This window comes from Corvus brachyrhynchos, unplaced genomic scaffold, assembly GCF_000691975.1.
Source record: "Corvus brachyrhynchos isolate BGI_N302 unplaced genomic scaffold, ASM69197v1 scaffold61, whole genome shotgun sequence".
In the NCBI taxonomy this organism is placed as follows: Eukaryota; Metazoa; Chordata; class Aves; order Passeriformes; family Corvidae; genus Corvus; species Corvus brachyrhynchos.
The window spans coordinates 5,163,922-5,179,888 of NW_008236478.1; the positions used below are offsets into that span (position 1 = coordinate 5,163,922).

At 37.4% G+C, this 15,967-nt stretch overlaps 1 protein-coding gene across 4 annotated transcripts in view; it reads right to left on the reverse strand.

Moving 5' to 3' along the window:
* Positions 1-15,967, reverse strand: part of EXOC6 (exocyst complex component 6) — an 86,948-nt gene that overhangs the window by 16,664 nt on the left and 54,317 nt on the right. For all 4 annotated transcript variants that reach the window (XM_008643804.1, XM_017726055.1, XM_017726057.1 and 1 more), the window contains 2 exons: positions 15,052-15,193; positions 7,750-7,823 (listed from right to left, as the gene is read on the reverse strand). In XM_008643804.1, coding sequence (XP_008642026.1) covers positions 7,750-7,823; positions 15,052-15,193 — 216 coding nt within the window. The remainder of the gene's footprint in view (positions 1-7,749; positions 7,824-15,051; positions 15,194-15,967) is intronic.

Consider the following 15,967-nt stretch of genomic DNA (forward strand, 5'->3'; position numbering starts at 1 on the left):
AAGACAACAGCTTGATATAATGTATTCACAAACCTTGTGAAGTTCTGCACCCAAATCTTTCTTCTTTGCATGTACATAATTTCTTACATGACAAAGGCAAGGACTGGATGGGAGCAAAACTGCTAGCAGAAAAATAACTAGAGAGAATCTTCGTTTCATTGAGTAACTTCCACCAAATGGAATGCATATCAGTGACTCAAAAGGTAAGTAGGATTTTACAAATGTAGCATGCATAGATCAACTTCTAATTCAAGGAAGGTATTTGTTAATTGAGAAATTATCTAGAAGTTAACCTTCTCACACTTTCCTACCAACAGGTCCTTCTGCAAAAGAATAAAACCTCCAGATAAAGTTTATTTTGTGCCTTCTCTCATAATGTCTTTGGAAATGGCTGCTTCGTAAGTGTTCCACAGCATGCCAGTTATAAAAGAAATTTAGTGTCATGCCCAAGCAAATGGAATTGGGTTCTAACATTATGTGCAGAGTATTCTTGGGATTTCACTTCAACTACCAAGGACACAATTTAGTTCCATTTAGGTCCCAGTCTTATAGGAATTTCCTCTGTAACTATGGGATGAATTTTCTTGAATGGGAAGGTTTTCCAGAGATATGAAGTTTTCATCATAACAACAGCTCTGTAGGTTTTGAATTAAATGATTAACTATTTCTTAACTGTGTCTTGCAAAAGTAATGATGACCAAGAAGAGCTTAAAGCTGATTAAATGTGACAGTTAGTAGTCAGATAGGGATTCAGAGATGTCCACCTAAATAGTCTTGACAGCAGCATTTGCCAACTTTTTTTTTTCCTTAATATCTGCTTTGATCAACCTCTCCAGTGAAACTTTTAGTGATTTCTATGATTGTAGCATTTAGAAGATAAAACTCCCCTGCACAGTTCTAAGTCAAGCGTTTCACCTGCACATGGCAAATGAGACCAATAAATGCGATTTCCTGCCTTAGTTCCCAAAATTATAAATTCGGCTAACAACAAAAAATGCCCTAATGTTCTTGTTCTTATGTTCTTATTCAAAGATTGTTATCTGCAGGTCTCTAAGTCAAGCTGAGTCAATGCTTCACAAGTTCTGTCATTTCCTAAATACACAGTACAGATTTCTTGTCAGCTCATTTAGTTCTCGTGTGTATCTTGTCAGGTAAGAGGACAACTGAGAGAATTGCATCCCTTAAATTAACTAGCTTAAAGAAACAATAAGAAAATTTTATTATTTTTTTATAACTTCCATGGTTCAGGTACCTATGGCATTCTTTACAGTCGACTAAGAGATGGCATTCTGCTTAAGCATTACACCGTTACACCTCACAACCTTTTGTTCAAAATATACTATACTTTCCTCTGGAGAAATTGGTAAGGTTTTTGCCATAGATGGAATAGGGTATCTTTTAGTTAAATGGCCATATGTATATCATTTTAGTTAAGTGAGGTATTGATAGAGCTACTGAAGTAACAGCATCTGTACACCGAGGTTTTCAAACCTGTTTTCAGGTATTCCCCCTCACTGTTAGTACACCAGGATCTACAGAAAAAGCTGGTACATGATCAGCATGGTATTTACACTTCTCTGCCGAAAAAGGGACATTTAGATGAACTGGATACAATCTGTTTTGCACTGAATTTGATGAATGATTTAATGTCCCAAAGAATATACAGACACCTAATACCCGGCATGTGTGCTTTTAGTTTCTGGCAGTAACAGGGTAGGAATACTTACTACCAGGAAATGACTGACTTGCCATTCTGCTTTGATTCTGCAAATCCTTATCAAGATGGTGAATCCAAAGCCACGATTGTTTTTGACCCCCTGCTGTTAATTTCTGTGCATTTGTTACCAAAGCTTCCTAATTCTTACCAGCTGGCAGGTATAAACCCCATCCCAGTAATGAGCCGGTTTGCTTCTGTGTACAGAGCACTGATTGAGATCTTCCTCACAAATATCTATACACACAGCTTGTGATCTGAGCCTACTGTGATTTACTAAAGGCTTTGCAGAACCTAGCTGAGAAGGAGAAATCAAAAGTAAGAGATTCCATTAGGGAATATAAGTGCTTACAAACAAGTTGCCACATTTATGTGAAGAATTCCTGTCTACTTGGAAGAATATAGTACTCTGAAGAAATATTGTGTCTTCCCAGCAAGCCAGGTAACATGTATTTTGCTTGCAGTCATACTCAAATAACTGTGTCATTTTAAACCCAGAGATGCATATGCATGCTACCATTGTATGGTGCAAGTACATGAGATATTGAAACTTGACATGTGCCTGTTCTGATCACAGTGTGTCTCAAGCCCTCCTGCCTTACTGCCAAGTTAATTTATGGAGAAGGGAAAGTCCAGGAAGAATTGCCTTCCTCCTCCAGCAAAGTGAGGATCTGAAATCCAGGGAGATGCAACTCCTGTTTTGTTGCTGTCTGAAACCTGAGCTCCTTTCTTTAGCTAAATAAGCAGCATTGCACTGAAAACTAGAGAAGCACAAATCCCATTACATAGCACCCTGAGGCTGGGCTTCATGTTACAGATGTAACATGCTCCTCTGCTTCTTCAGAGAAGCTGGGGAGTGCAAAACAGGGGAAAAGGGATCGGTAAGCATTGTGAAAGAGCTTCTGTGAAGATGAAAGTCTCAGCAACCATTTCCCTCAGGAAGCAAAAGATGAAATGTTCTATACTACTTTCTAATTAAAAATTCAAACTGTTGCCTTATGAAAAGAAGTCTTACTTTTTATCTTCAAACTCTGAAGCTTTTAAAACTTACTCCTAAACATACTGTTGAAGATTTCTCCCTCTTGAAAAATCCTGATGTTTTTTCAGTTCAAAACTCTTTTGGCACAGAGGTTGGGGTGAGTGTACCCCCCTAATTTAAAAGCCTAGGCACTCTGTGGGCTGGCAGCCTGTAAAGGAAGCCAGAGCACACCTTCAGAGCTCTCAACCTCCAAGAGTTATGGTGAACCGGTCTGGCAATAGGCTGCAACTTCCCTGAGGTTTACTGAAGAGCTCGAGAGCATTTTCCACAGGGAATACAGATGACAAGAGCTTTGGCAGGCTGCACCTTTGGGAATCGGAGACAAGCCAGAGCTGAAACGCAGTTACTACCACAGGAAATTAATTCAAATTAAACACTGAGAACATAACAGTGAGGAAGACTGAACTGTCACCCTGCCTTTAGTGGCAGAAAATCCTGCGCCTGGGACTGAAGCCCAGTGGTCTGTTACACAGTTCCTACCTACTATGAGTTTCTTTTTAGTTTATCAGAAGGACAATGCTATGTCTCATTAATGAAAGGGAAGACAGAGGAGGGCTATATTAAGTAGTAGTAACAATTTCCTCTTTCAAATAAATTTACATTTGTTGCATGGAACACTGCAGGTCAGAAGGTTAGCAATACTTCTCACCAGAAAACACATCACAAAATAAATGGACAAGCAACCCAATAAACTATCAATGATTCCAAATTAGAAGATAATGTATTATACTTTTAAATATCAGGTATCAATTTGCAGATGGAATACATGTTGTGGACTATCAATAATTTGAGTTCATAGAAGTGACACATGCTCATTTACACACATCATAAACAAAATCTGACAAAAATGTATCTTCTAAGATTTCTATGATATATTACTCTGTATATTAATCATATTGATTGTGTTATGACTTTATGTCCAATTTATCTCTAACATTGAGAAAATGCAAACAGAAACTGCTGAAAATCATCTAAAATTTCCCCCCATGCTTAAGCAGAGCTTATGGACATTGTTGATCACAGCCCCTGGTCTACCATCTGAGGGACACCACTATCAGACTGTAAACTCTGTGTTTGTCACGTGGGTGAAGATACTGCTACTATGGTTGCTTAACTCTGGAGTTACCAATAGATTATTTCCACTTGAGACTGCTGCCCATTGCAGGACCAACACTAACAGCAGCTGGAGGGTGTTAACCACATGTACTTAAGTGCCAAAAGAACACAGATGAGACACAGTTCTCCTCACCCCAGCAAAACAAGGAAATTCCACAATCATCAAGCTAGCTTGTTTGAGACGAGACAGTAGAGGAAGAAGCCCATAAGCAGTGCTGACGGTGGAGAGAAACATCAGGAATAACCTTTGAAGTCCAAAGTGAAACAAAGTCAAGCTATGTTGGCAGCTTAGGTTATATCTCTGCAGGAAATAATTTGATTTCAAGAGTAGGTATTTGTTGGCACCCACTTGGTTAAGAATCAGGACATTTGGCCTAGGACAGCAACTGCTGAGCCTAACACAAGGTTATTTTTTTTGTCCACTACATACTACACTGGCTCTCCAAAGAATAACACACAAATTATAATATTAATGTCTTTTCCTCACAGTACTTAGGTGTACAGAACATCCAAGAAACTGCCTCACATTCCAGAACTGTAACTCTAGTCTTTAGGCACTAATGAACAGATCATAACCAGGAAAAACTAATTCATATCAGAGGCTGTGCTTCCTCTTCAGAGGCGATTCAAGTAGAACAAACTAAGACCTGTTCACTTTTGAAGGTTAATTCCGATTGACCTAAGATCTGAATTGGTAGCAAAATCCCCAAAGTTTATTCCCCCTCACTTTGGGCCACTGCACTATTAACCCAGGCTCCCTGTACAGACAGTAGCAAGAAATGATTGTCAAAGAGCAATGCAAATTGCAGGAGAGCTGGGTCATCTTCACAAGATGCCAGAGACATCTCTGTAACGCAGCACATGCCACTTTGATAACTGCCTGGCTGAGATGGCCCCTCAGTGGCTTTAAGTGGGGTCAAAGGGTGCACATAGGTGTGACCTCAGGTCATACGCTAAGAAAAGTGGCATAAGGCATGACACAATTACTGCAGCTGCACAGAACCATGAATCTGCCCCAAATTTTCTACCTGCTAAAATAGCTGGAGCTGCAAGTTTCTAGATGATCCATGTGATTCACCATGTGTGATTAGCCAACCACACCAAGTCACCTGGGTAAGATGCTGAGATGCTGTGGTTATGGAAACAGCACAAAAATCTTTATTGACTAGGGTTTCTTCAGATTACAAAGATCTGTAAGGAGCATATTAAGTATGAAAAAAGCCTAAGTGGAGAACAGTATAAAGAGAAAGAAGTGGCTCAAAGGGCACACTGGTAAGTGCTTGCCCTTTTGTGATTTCTGTCCTCTTAGAGCTTCCTGCTACTAATTACTATTGTCTTCTTAGACACAACTCTTTCTCATGCCAGCTGTTTCTGTTTCTGTTTGCTCTTCCATGTCTGTGGAAGGAAGAAGGAAAGTGGGCTTGCTGGGGACAACAGGCTCCCTACACATTGTCTTCAGGGAAAGACAGAGGATCAAGAACTGTTAGGTTGAAAATACCTATGGCAAATCTTTTCAAAGCTGCTCCTCCCTACATGGTAATTATCCAAGTGTAGCTCTTCTCTCTGTCTTCCACGTTGGCTCCCTGTGACTTTACTTCATTAGTAAAATGTGCTATAATATCCTACTGCCCAATCCTCATTAATCTTACACACTGCACTAGTACAGCACAGAGTGAGTAAGCTGTTGTTGAGATAACTGGCTTCCATTAGCAACCATGTGATTGGCAGGACGATAAAGTCTTTTCCCTTGCAGGTCAGCTGCTTTTTAAGAAGAGGGCAATCCTGCTGATCCATCTTTTAGCTACAGTCTCTCACTGAGTCCCAAATCTCCTGCCTTTTAGCTTTGATACGGTTCAAGCTTTCCCCCTTGTATCAGCCCCTACCTGTCATCAGCTCCTCTGTACCAAACAGCCAATATCAGGAGTTTGACCTCAGGGCACAGTCCGGGTGGGCAGGTAAAACCTGACCACTGGACCTACTTCCTTATCTTTCATATCCTGCAATTCATGAAGAAGTATCAAATTCAAACTAAAAAACAGAAGCATGACCTTTTATAAGAACTTTTTGAAAAAGGCTCTGTTGCCTTTCTAAGTATTCTTGAAAAGAACTGTCATCTACCCTATTAAGACAGAAATGGATCACAAATAAGGAGAAGAGAGAAAGCACTGAAAAGCCTTACTAAATGGTAGGACTTTCTGATGTGTGCCTGCAATACCTTTTGGTGATGCACACAAAAATATAGTAAAAACCAAACCAAATCACATATACTAGAACTCTTCTACATCTGCAAGCTCCAGTTGCAACCCAGTAGAGAGTTGCCCAAACTTCTCCTGTTTATAAAGTATCTTAAATCAACTAAATTCTCTCCTCTATATAGTGCTTGAGAGAATTCTAAATATAAGTTGCTAACATAAACTAAGAGCTATCATAAACAACATAATACCTATTGAAGTGACATATTCCCCAGCTAGTGCTTAAAATATACAAGAATCTTTATTTCCTGCAGTAAGTATGCCCTCCCGCATAGCTGGAAAAATTGTTTTCCCTTGAAACAAACATAGGTTCTGCAAGGATTTATACCACTTAGGTGGAGGACAGAAATGGTGCCAAAATCTCAACATCCTTTCCCTTAAACTGAAATGATCTAAGTACAAATTGAAAGATGTTTAGTCCTTTTAACACTGACAATAAAAAGAGAGTAAAAAAGAATCCAAAAGAGGAAGGCTGCTAGTCAAGGCAAGACTTGTGGCATGAACAAGTCTTGTAGCCATAATCCTGTATCCTTCTCACACAGTACACACTTATCCCACTGTTGATAGTGTTCATTGTTATGTTACTGCGAGAACGTAACAGAGAACCCTCCTTTTAACTTTTTCATTTAAAAAGACAGTTGAATGAAGTCCTTTCTAACTGTCAGGAGAAATGTGAATACTTTTGCCTCAAGAACTTTCCCTTCTGAAATACCCTTTAATAATCTTGCTGTGAAAAACCTACTAAACTATTAAAAGCAAGAATATTCTTACTATATAGATAATTTGGTATGGAATTCTTTCTACTTTCTCTTATTTTCTAATGACTTCGATAGGCTCATAATGGTGCTGAAAAATATCATCAACATCTGCAGGCTAAAGATCCTCCCTGTGCAGTTAATGATTCATTTCACTATTTAAATGGTACGCATACTTACAATTTTGTGAAATAATAAATCATTTGTAAAAGCTAACTTCAAGCATGAAAAGGCTTTGAAAATCATTTGTTATGGGTGGTTATAGTGTCTGAATTTACAAAGATTTTAGTAAATTTTAGTCTGGAAAAACCTTCCTTTTGGCAAGATCTGTGGGAAAGTGTTCCCAACATTACAGCATTTAAAATTAAATTAAATTAAATTAGATTTTATGTAGAATAAAGATCATCCAGTTGGAATAAATCTGCTTTCCAACAGTTTAAAAGAATTCTATGTAACAAATTCAGGAAAGGAAATGTTAAATAATGTGATGCCTGATTCTGCTACCCAGGGAGTAGTTTTGCAGACAGGAGCAAATGCTCAGAATGGAATCAGATCAGCACACACCAGGATAACACATACACTCTTGCAAAAAGGATCTTCCCACAGGATCTTCACAGAATTGTCAGGACCAAAATTCAATCTAATATTCCTGTAAGAGTACTACCAGTAGCACAGTGCCCCCTAACCACGCACTGGAGAAACAGTTTTATGCTAAATTACAGGGAATAGTGCCACTAATAACACTTCAAATAACTGCTTTTCACAACTAATTACATGGGAATGCAAAAACATGAAAGGTTCTTGAATTTAATAACTTCAGCATTGGTCAGAAGGGGAAATTAGTAGGATAAAAAACACCAACTAGTGTCTTACTTGTCTGAGGTCGATGAAAGCTAACTGCAGGGTGTCTCCCTGGAATCCTGGCACAGGCTCAGAACTAGCAAACACTGCAAAAAAAAGGTTAAATATTACGGATGTAGATTTTTTTTTAATCTAACAGAAAAATGAAGCTCTATGCAATGTAAATGCTAGGTAGCATAGTTTCATAGGAATGGTTTGAACTAATAACTCACAGTGATTAAAACCAAACAAACCAACAAACAACCTTTTGACAGTTCTTCCAATAACCCTAAAGAATAATACTTTTAGGAGTATTACGAGAAATTTTGCTTAAAATTCTAACCCAGTAGTAACATTATGACCACAGAAAACAAGATATTTTTTAGCCTGAGGTGCATGATTACTGAAGAATTTCAAAATAATACCAATTTCATGGCTGTCAATGTATTTTCAAACATCTGCCTTTGTTACAGCATCCATGCTATAAAAACCTCAACCTCCAGCCAAACAGCATTAAAGGACAAACACTAAGGTGGGAGTTAGTTTCATGTGCAGACAACAGGCAGAAAGCCCCATGTGCCATTGTCAGAGCAGAGCTGAAATTCCTGCTTATGCTTTTCAGCCTGCTTATCAGTAATGACCTTCTGCTCATTTTGAACCCAAAATTGGCTGTCAGAATTGGCAGGCAAAAATATAATCATAATACAAAAAATGGTAACACGCTAGTGAAAGAAAGTCAGCTATTTATCTAAATCAGGAAGCAATCAATAGTTGTTCAACTTAAAAATAAATACACTTTTTGTTGTTATTATCCCAGTCACAAGTTAATAACAAATACCCACTGCCTCACATCCCCACTCAGGTTAGATATTTCAAAAGAAATTAAGTTAGATATTTATTTCAAAAGAAATTAAGAGTATTTTTCTTACGCCCTTCAGGTAGAGCTCTTAACAAAACAAAGTAGATACTACTGCAATAGTTTTAGAGAAGCATCATCTGAGGCAATGAAAGGTAATATTTTTTTCCAAGTTTGAGAAACAGGTCATTCAATGGCAGAGGAAACAGAACATATGCATCCAGTGCTAAACTCCACTGTTCCTAATACTAACATTTAGAAGTAATATGAAATCCTTAATATATTTTTTTAAATGGCTAGTTAGAAAATGTAGATTATGTGGAGGTAAAATCCAGAAAACCACTGGTGTCTGAGCTAACACAATGGTAGAAAAATGGCCTCGAACATTTAGTTCTGAATGTATGGTTTCAACTTAAAGCAGACTAATGAATTCAGATTGACTATTCCACAAGTCTAAAAATGACTATACGGAACACAATTTAAAAAAAAGACTCTCACTTAAATGGTACAAGGAACTACTAAGACCATCTCAGAATATTTAAGAATAGCTTAGTAATAGATGGATATAGTATTAGAGTAGCAGCTTTACCAGTAGAAGCAGAATTTATTACTTGTATTACACTAGTGCAAAAGTCATGTAACAGGAGAATGAATTGAACTGCAATACAACTTCATTCTTTATCAACTACAGAAATAAAAAATAGCAATCAAATGCCTTAGAGAGACCACTATAATGTCACAGACAAGTATTGGTAACATTGGCAAATGCTCACTGATTACTGTATTCAAGTGTGAATTTTAAATTGTCTGGTCTTCCTACTGTATAAGTAACACCAACTTTCTAGAGGTGTTTTCAGGGAATTCTAATTGACCACAAACATGCCTTTAAAAAAAAAAAAGCTAAAAAACAGTAGAAAAAACATACCTTACACTCAGTATTTCATAGGCAGAGTTTTCTAAAATTAAACTCTTTAAAAGCAGCAAAGAGAAAACAGCCTGTACAATCACCGTACAAATATGCCTAAGCCTAGGAACTCTGGGCACCCCTCTGAACAACCCAGGCTAAAGGCTTATGTGTCTACATTGCTGTCTTCTGCAGGCATTTCATGGCCACTAAGAACACCTTTCTTACAGACAGTGAAGCTGGGCTCTGTGGTCAGCCAAACACAGTGTTTAAAACGGAACACCACACTCCAGCATGGAATTCTAAGCAAAGCTACACAGTAAACAGATAAGAAGAGATACATGAGTTGTGAGCTCTGGCAGCACATTAATAAGGAGGATATGCATGATGGTCAGAAGGGGTCTTTTCTACACCCCTTAAACCAGGAAAGTAAGGCCCATCAGATCACCTGATCTGATCCTAACTTTCTGCTCATACACAGTACACTGAGACCAGCTTCCCCCACCAGAATCTCAACTCCTCCAGCCACTCCACAACTGTAGTTAGCACTGGGAGAAAGAAGATCAATGACAAAAAAAGGGCTACAGAACTGAAAAGTAAATATAACTGAAAAGTGTGACCTTAAGAAAGTCTTTTCAGCTTTTGGCACTGTATACTTTGGGAGATATATTCCTACACCAGAATACTCTTCCATGCCATGGGGCAAATATTTGCCTCTTTTCTGTGCTCATCAGGGTAAGATAGTTTGGAATTTATCCTAATGCATTAAATAATGCAGAAAAAAATTGTTTCTCTACGTAATACCTACTAGCATTGCAGCTATGGAACAAGAAGCACACAATGTACCAAACTTAGTTGTTTTATCAGCTTTGTTCTCTTAAACTACAATTTTATATTATGAACGCATGTACAACATTAGGGACACTCATTATAGCACAAGCATTTATTCTCACATTTGGATCACTCTGACAGGTGACTACAATAGAATTTGTTTCATTATTTTAATTTCATGAGTTCAAAGGGCAAAAAGATAATCTACTTATGATAACAGTCAGACAGTTCCCCCTCTACCCTCAGTGCAGGGCTTTTAAGTTTTGCTAACAATTTTACAAAGCTAATTAAATATTTTCTACTGCACAGCGTATTAGGAAGATATTACAAGAACAGGATTAACATTCTTAATGTCTTTGTCCTAAGGGCCCTTTTCCAGATAGTAATGAGACACTGTCATATATACATCTTCTAAAATATTCACCCCCTACAATCATTCTAGACTTAGAGAGGATTTGGAGGGGTAGGGGGATGGTTGGTTGTTTGGCATAATGTGCATAAAAGCATTCCAGAATTTTATAACACAGGAGAATGAAGTGCAAAGATCACCATTAAACTGTCACTTTTAGGGACACACAAGTGGCTGTTTGGCAGCTTGAATCAGAATCTTAAATGTTTAGGAAAAATTCGTTGAAAATACACACTATGTGATCTGGTATTCACAAGGTTTTTGTTAACATCATCTCTTCCTCTGCTTTGCTGCTACTGTGCATATAGAACAATAACTTCGGCACAGCATGCATCCTCAATATGTAGAATCTCAACATACTTCCTGTAAGAGGCAGTTTAGGAATATAAAGAAGGTAGGATCGAACGAAACAAATATGTAGTAATACAAAAACAGGCTGGGAGGTAACACACACATTATAATGGTGACTAGAAATGTTGCAAAGATTACTTCAGTCCATTTTCTTTTGAATATTTTGCTTTGATCTTGTAATTACATTTTGTACACAGGATATATGAGAATTGACATATATATACGTAAGTATTAATGGAGATCATAAGATAAAGGCCGTATCTGCTAAATGGAATTTAAGACATCTTTAACTGCAAATTGCACTGATTTTCTCTGCAATTCTAGATTTATTAACAGGTCTCTTCCTTTTATTTTCTCAAAATCCCATCTTTTAGACATCATATGGTTGTGCCTCTCTGTTGGTCTGGGAATTCAGTACCTAATTCTTGACAAACAGTTTTGCTGTTCAGTGGAAGAAATTAAAAACCAGAGTCCAGACTTTGAATCAAAAGCTAAACTAGGACAGTTTTACTCCAGTCTCATAGCACTGATTCATAGGCAGGACAGCAAAGCTTCAGAAGTATTTTTAAAGGAAGAGCAGAGAATCAGGTGACTATCTCAGCTGCCTCAGCCACTTTGCAGCCCTGTTGGATGCTCCAGCTGTTCAAACACGCCTGGAGGGAGCCTTGCTGAGGGAGCTGCCAGCTGGCCAGGCAGCAGCCCCCAGTGCCAGCAAGACCTCGCTGCTTCCTCTCCCGCCCGTGCTGCCATACGTGACCGGCACATGAAGGATGGCCGCCAGCGAGCGAAGTTAACCTGACTGCCCAGATGGGAGAGAAGGCAGGTAAACTGAGGGGGCTCCAGAGAAGAATATCATGTCTTTCCAAGGAAAAACAGGATCTGAGTTCCTCAGCTTCTGGCATGCCCACCTGGAGATTACTTTTGTGTGTGCTCAGCAGAGAACACTTTGCTCAAGATGTCACTTGCTCTTGGATACTGCAGCTCTCCACACAGTGGGTGGAAGGAGGGACTGTCAGGAAGCCATACATGGGGCTGATCAGGAAAATACAGAGCACCCTGCTTTGCACTAACTCTCTACTAACCCTTGCTCGATTACAGGCAAGACCCAAAACTTTTTCACCCTTTCACATCTGGGTGAAGAAGGATGCCCATTCACCCATATTTCATTCTGCTAACTAATCCTGCCTCACCATTCATCTGTGTTAAAACACATACATTAAAACATTTTGCTCTTCCAACAATTACAACTTCTGACAACTTCTAACTCTTTAATAAGAAGCTGATGTAAGCTAAATAGATCTGGATGGTGTCTCTGAAAAGCTCATTTTTATTATGTACACCTTTCTTCTTGTAAAGTGAGATACAATAACCCACATTTGAATTTCACTTCAAGAAAATACCTCCCCTTCGCAACCCGTTTCCTTTCTGGGGGAACCGAAATGTAATGTGCAAGCAAAAGACTAATCTTTGGATTTTATTCAATGGGACTTAGTACATTCTATTTTTTGAACAGTGCTGAAAGAATCTCAGTCAACCTAGTGGAAAATAACCACTGAGAAAGAATGGTACAAAATACAGGGGTAAAACACTGCTCTAGGTTATAGAATTCGCAGAGGAAGTGGAGAAGTACTTTCATTAGAACAGGACAAACTGAAATCATACTGAAAGAGTTTGGAACCTTTGGAAGGAAACAAAAAACTTGCTAGAAGAAGAACAAGATGATGATGATCTTTTTTTCCTTACAAATCATGAGACAAGACCATCTGATGCTATTAGTATTATTGTTGAGCAAAAATATCAGATATTTCCAGATTTTCTGCGCTGCTTTTTGAAGTTAGCTACTATAGGTACTACACTGCATGAAAATTTAGTGCAGGATAATGAAAATCACAATTCACCACCAGATCACTTCCTTCCCTTCCACCTTCCTTTCTTGGAAGTCCACTTATCACTCTACCTATCCTTTGCCACTAAGAAGAGCACTTACAGACTAACAGATTGCTGGATTGTTCTTTGGACTGTTGATTGCTTTTTAACAGAAAAGAAAAAAGCTAATAAGTTATCACATTTTCCTGATTTTATTTAGATCTCTCCAGTACACATCAGAAAGAATAAAATTAAAGATCAGAAAAAAAATTCTAGGATACTGGCAAGAATTTTTAAAAGTTTACCTTCAGATATTAATAACTTTCTACATCTCATCTAAATTCTTAGTTCAAAATTCATCTGAGTATACTCCATTGTAAGTAAAATGTCAAACCCATTAATACACTACAGTAGAAAACTCGCAACAGTTGTGAATTATTCGCACACTCTAAGCACTAATTGAAATGTCACTGTCGTGTCCATTAATCCCAAAGAATCAAAGAATAAAGCTGGGGGAGGGTGATGAGCAAGAACATAAATCATGGGCATCACAGTGAGGCCTGGAATGTGCCTGTGATGGACCTTATGAATGAAACCACATCATCAAAGCAGTCCGAGCAAAATCTTGTGTCACTCCTTTATTCCACAGACTGCAAAATGTCATTTGTTGCAACACACTATTCTGACAAGCTTCCATAATTGCATTTAAACTATTCAAAGGGTTTCTGTGAAAAACCAATTCTTTTTTTCTAACATGCTTTAAAAGCCTTGCAGAAAGGAAGAAGTAAAGTTCATTCTATTAGCACTTGTAAGGCCCATGCTAGAAATTAGAGTGGTGGAAAAGATGCATTTTTCAGTTTTTAAGTTACTAGCTTTCTGAAACTTTCTTTTTTTTGGCCCAAGTTTTGATATGTCCTGTCCACACCATATGCTCAGAATAACAGCTACATATAAAAACCATGTTGTCTTACAGTTATATTTTAACTCTAAAATAATGAAATGTTATCATTTTAGATCAAATAAAACTCTGCTAAGATTTCTTCACTGATTAAAGTTTCTGCTGTGCATCAACCAAAGATGGCAGACAGAATGGCAGTAAGAAATTAGGATAGCACTAATCAGGGCACATATCAGCCTTTGCCTGAGAAGAAAATGGTCTGAAAAAACCCAAAGATCAGATGACAGCTGGACACATTGGAACTTCTCCCTTCTTTGCTGTGAACATACTGTTCATAATGTGAAAGTCACCTGCAAGACATGCATTTTATCCCCTGTACTGCTAGAAATCCCAGGGTGAAACAGGGCATTGGCTCATCTACAGAGAGTAGTGAAGTACTGTGCTGCTCACAGCTGGTATTTTAAATATTAGAATAATACTGTAATGGAAGCTTTCTTCACTGTTACACTATTTGTTCAGAAGGCAGATGATGGTTTAGTGGTTGCATTCATTCAGCTTGTTAAGATGAATGATTATGGTGTCAGTATTATGAATACCACATAATTTCTGTTTTTACAACTTTTTAATCTTTTTTGTATGAGGTAATTAATCCTGCCTTCAGTGCTGGATTTAACCAGTTTATAAAATAATTCTGATGCCATATTTTAAACAGTGACAGTAAAACAACATCTGATGTTTAGTAAATGTGTACTATTACTCTGCATAGTAAGGCAGTAGCTGTTCTAGGAGTGAGGAAACCCTATGTAACAGCACATTTAAAATTTGTATCATAATAGATGAACTCAAGAGGGAACACTAAAATTTCACAGACATTTGACCTTTGCTCTTAACCATCAAAACATAATATTTATGCAGTAGTTTGGGGCAATTTTGTACTAAACTAAGTCTTTACTGGATACAGTGATTATGATCCCATTAGGAGTAACAACAATGTATGTTTCAATTCAGGTATTTTAGTTAAAAGAAAAGTTTCAAAAAAAATTTCCGAGGAATGCCAATATACTTACTCATAAATAATTTTTACAAGAAGATGTACTGTAATATTATTTTTTTAATAAAAGACAAAGTTTTAGTAGATTATGGAAAAAGATCACTGTATAGCTTACATTAAATAACTTTCTTCAATGTTAAGACCAATACAGATAGGAATATATACTTACATTCACACTGTATCACATCTAAATTAAACTGCTGAATTGCTCCCATGCTTATTTGTTTTAATTCACTGTCCAGTAGCATCTGCATTAGGGACATTGAAAGATGCTGGCAGGCTGACATGCAAGCTGTCTGGGCCACTTTTCCCTAGTAGAAAAAGCAACAAGTTTTACGATAGAAACAATGATACATCACTAAAGAACTGCTCATCTGATTTGATTTTAATACACACTCTAAGTCTTAATGATACAAAACTTAGATTAGAAGGAGAGAGATCACACTTCTGTTATTTATTTGAGCTATTATATTTGTTTCTATTAGATCAGAGAACTACGTTAAATATATTTTAAAGCAATTATTGATATTTCTTCCAGATATCCAGCAGTCTTCATGAATACAAGGCCATTCCCAAAACAATGACAATTAAAGTTGCTGAAGCATATGAACAGCTTTGTGGATGTATTTAAATATTTTTAACCCAAACAGAATGAAAGCAAGAATGTAATGAAAATCAACATGCAGCATAATTTTAACAACAGTAAATTACAAAACCCCCAAATTTATTTAAACCAAAATGATTGCAATTGGTTGGGGCATTTCTCGTAAGAGCTTGTGCTAATTGCTGGTAGTTTAATTGCTCAGATTCCATCTCAAAGCTTGTTGCTAAATTATTTTAAAAATTCATGATTATCCATCATCTTTTCAGGTGCTTAATAAATCAGTGCTGTCAGTGATCAACTACTTACAAAATGAAATGTAGCCCTCTGCTGTACAAAATAGAAATAATTTCCCAATCACAGTCTAGCTAGCAATATTGTTCTTTATCATCTACACGTAAATGAGACACTTTTTCCAACATGAGATCAAAAAACAAAACACAAACTCAGACATTAACCTGAATAAATTACTTAAAATTTAGTA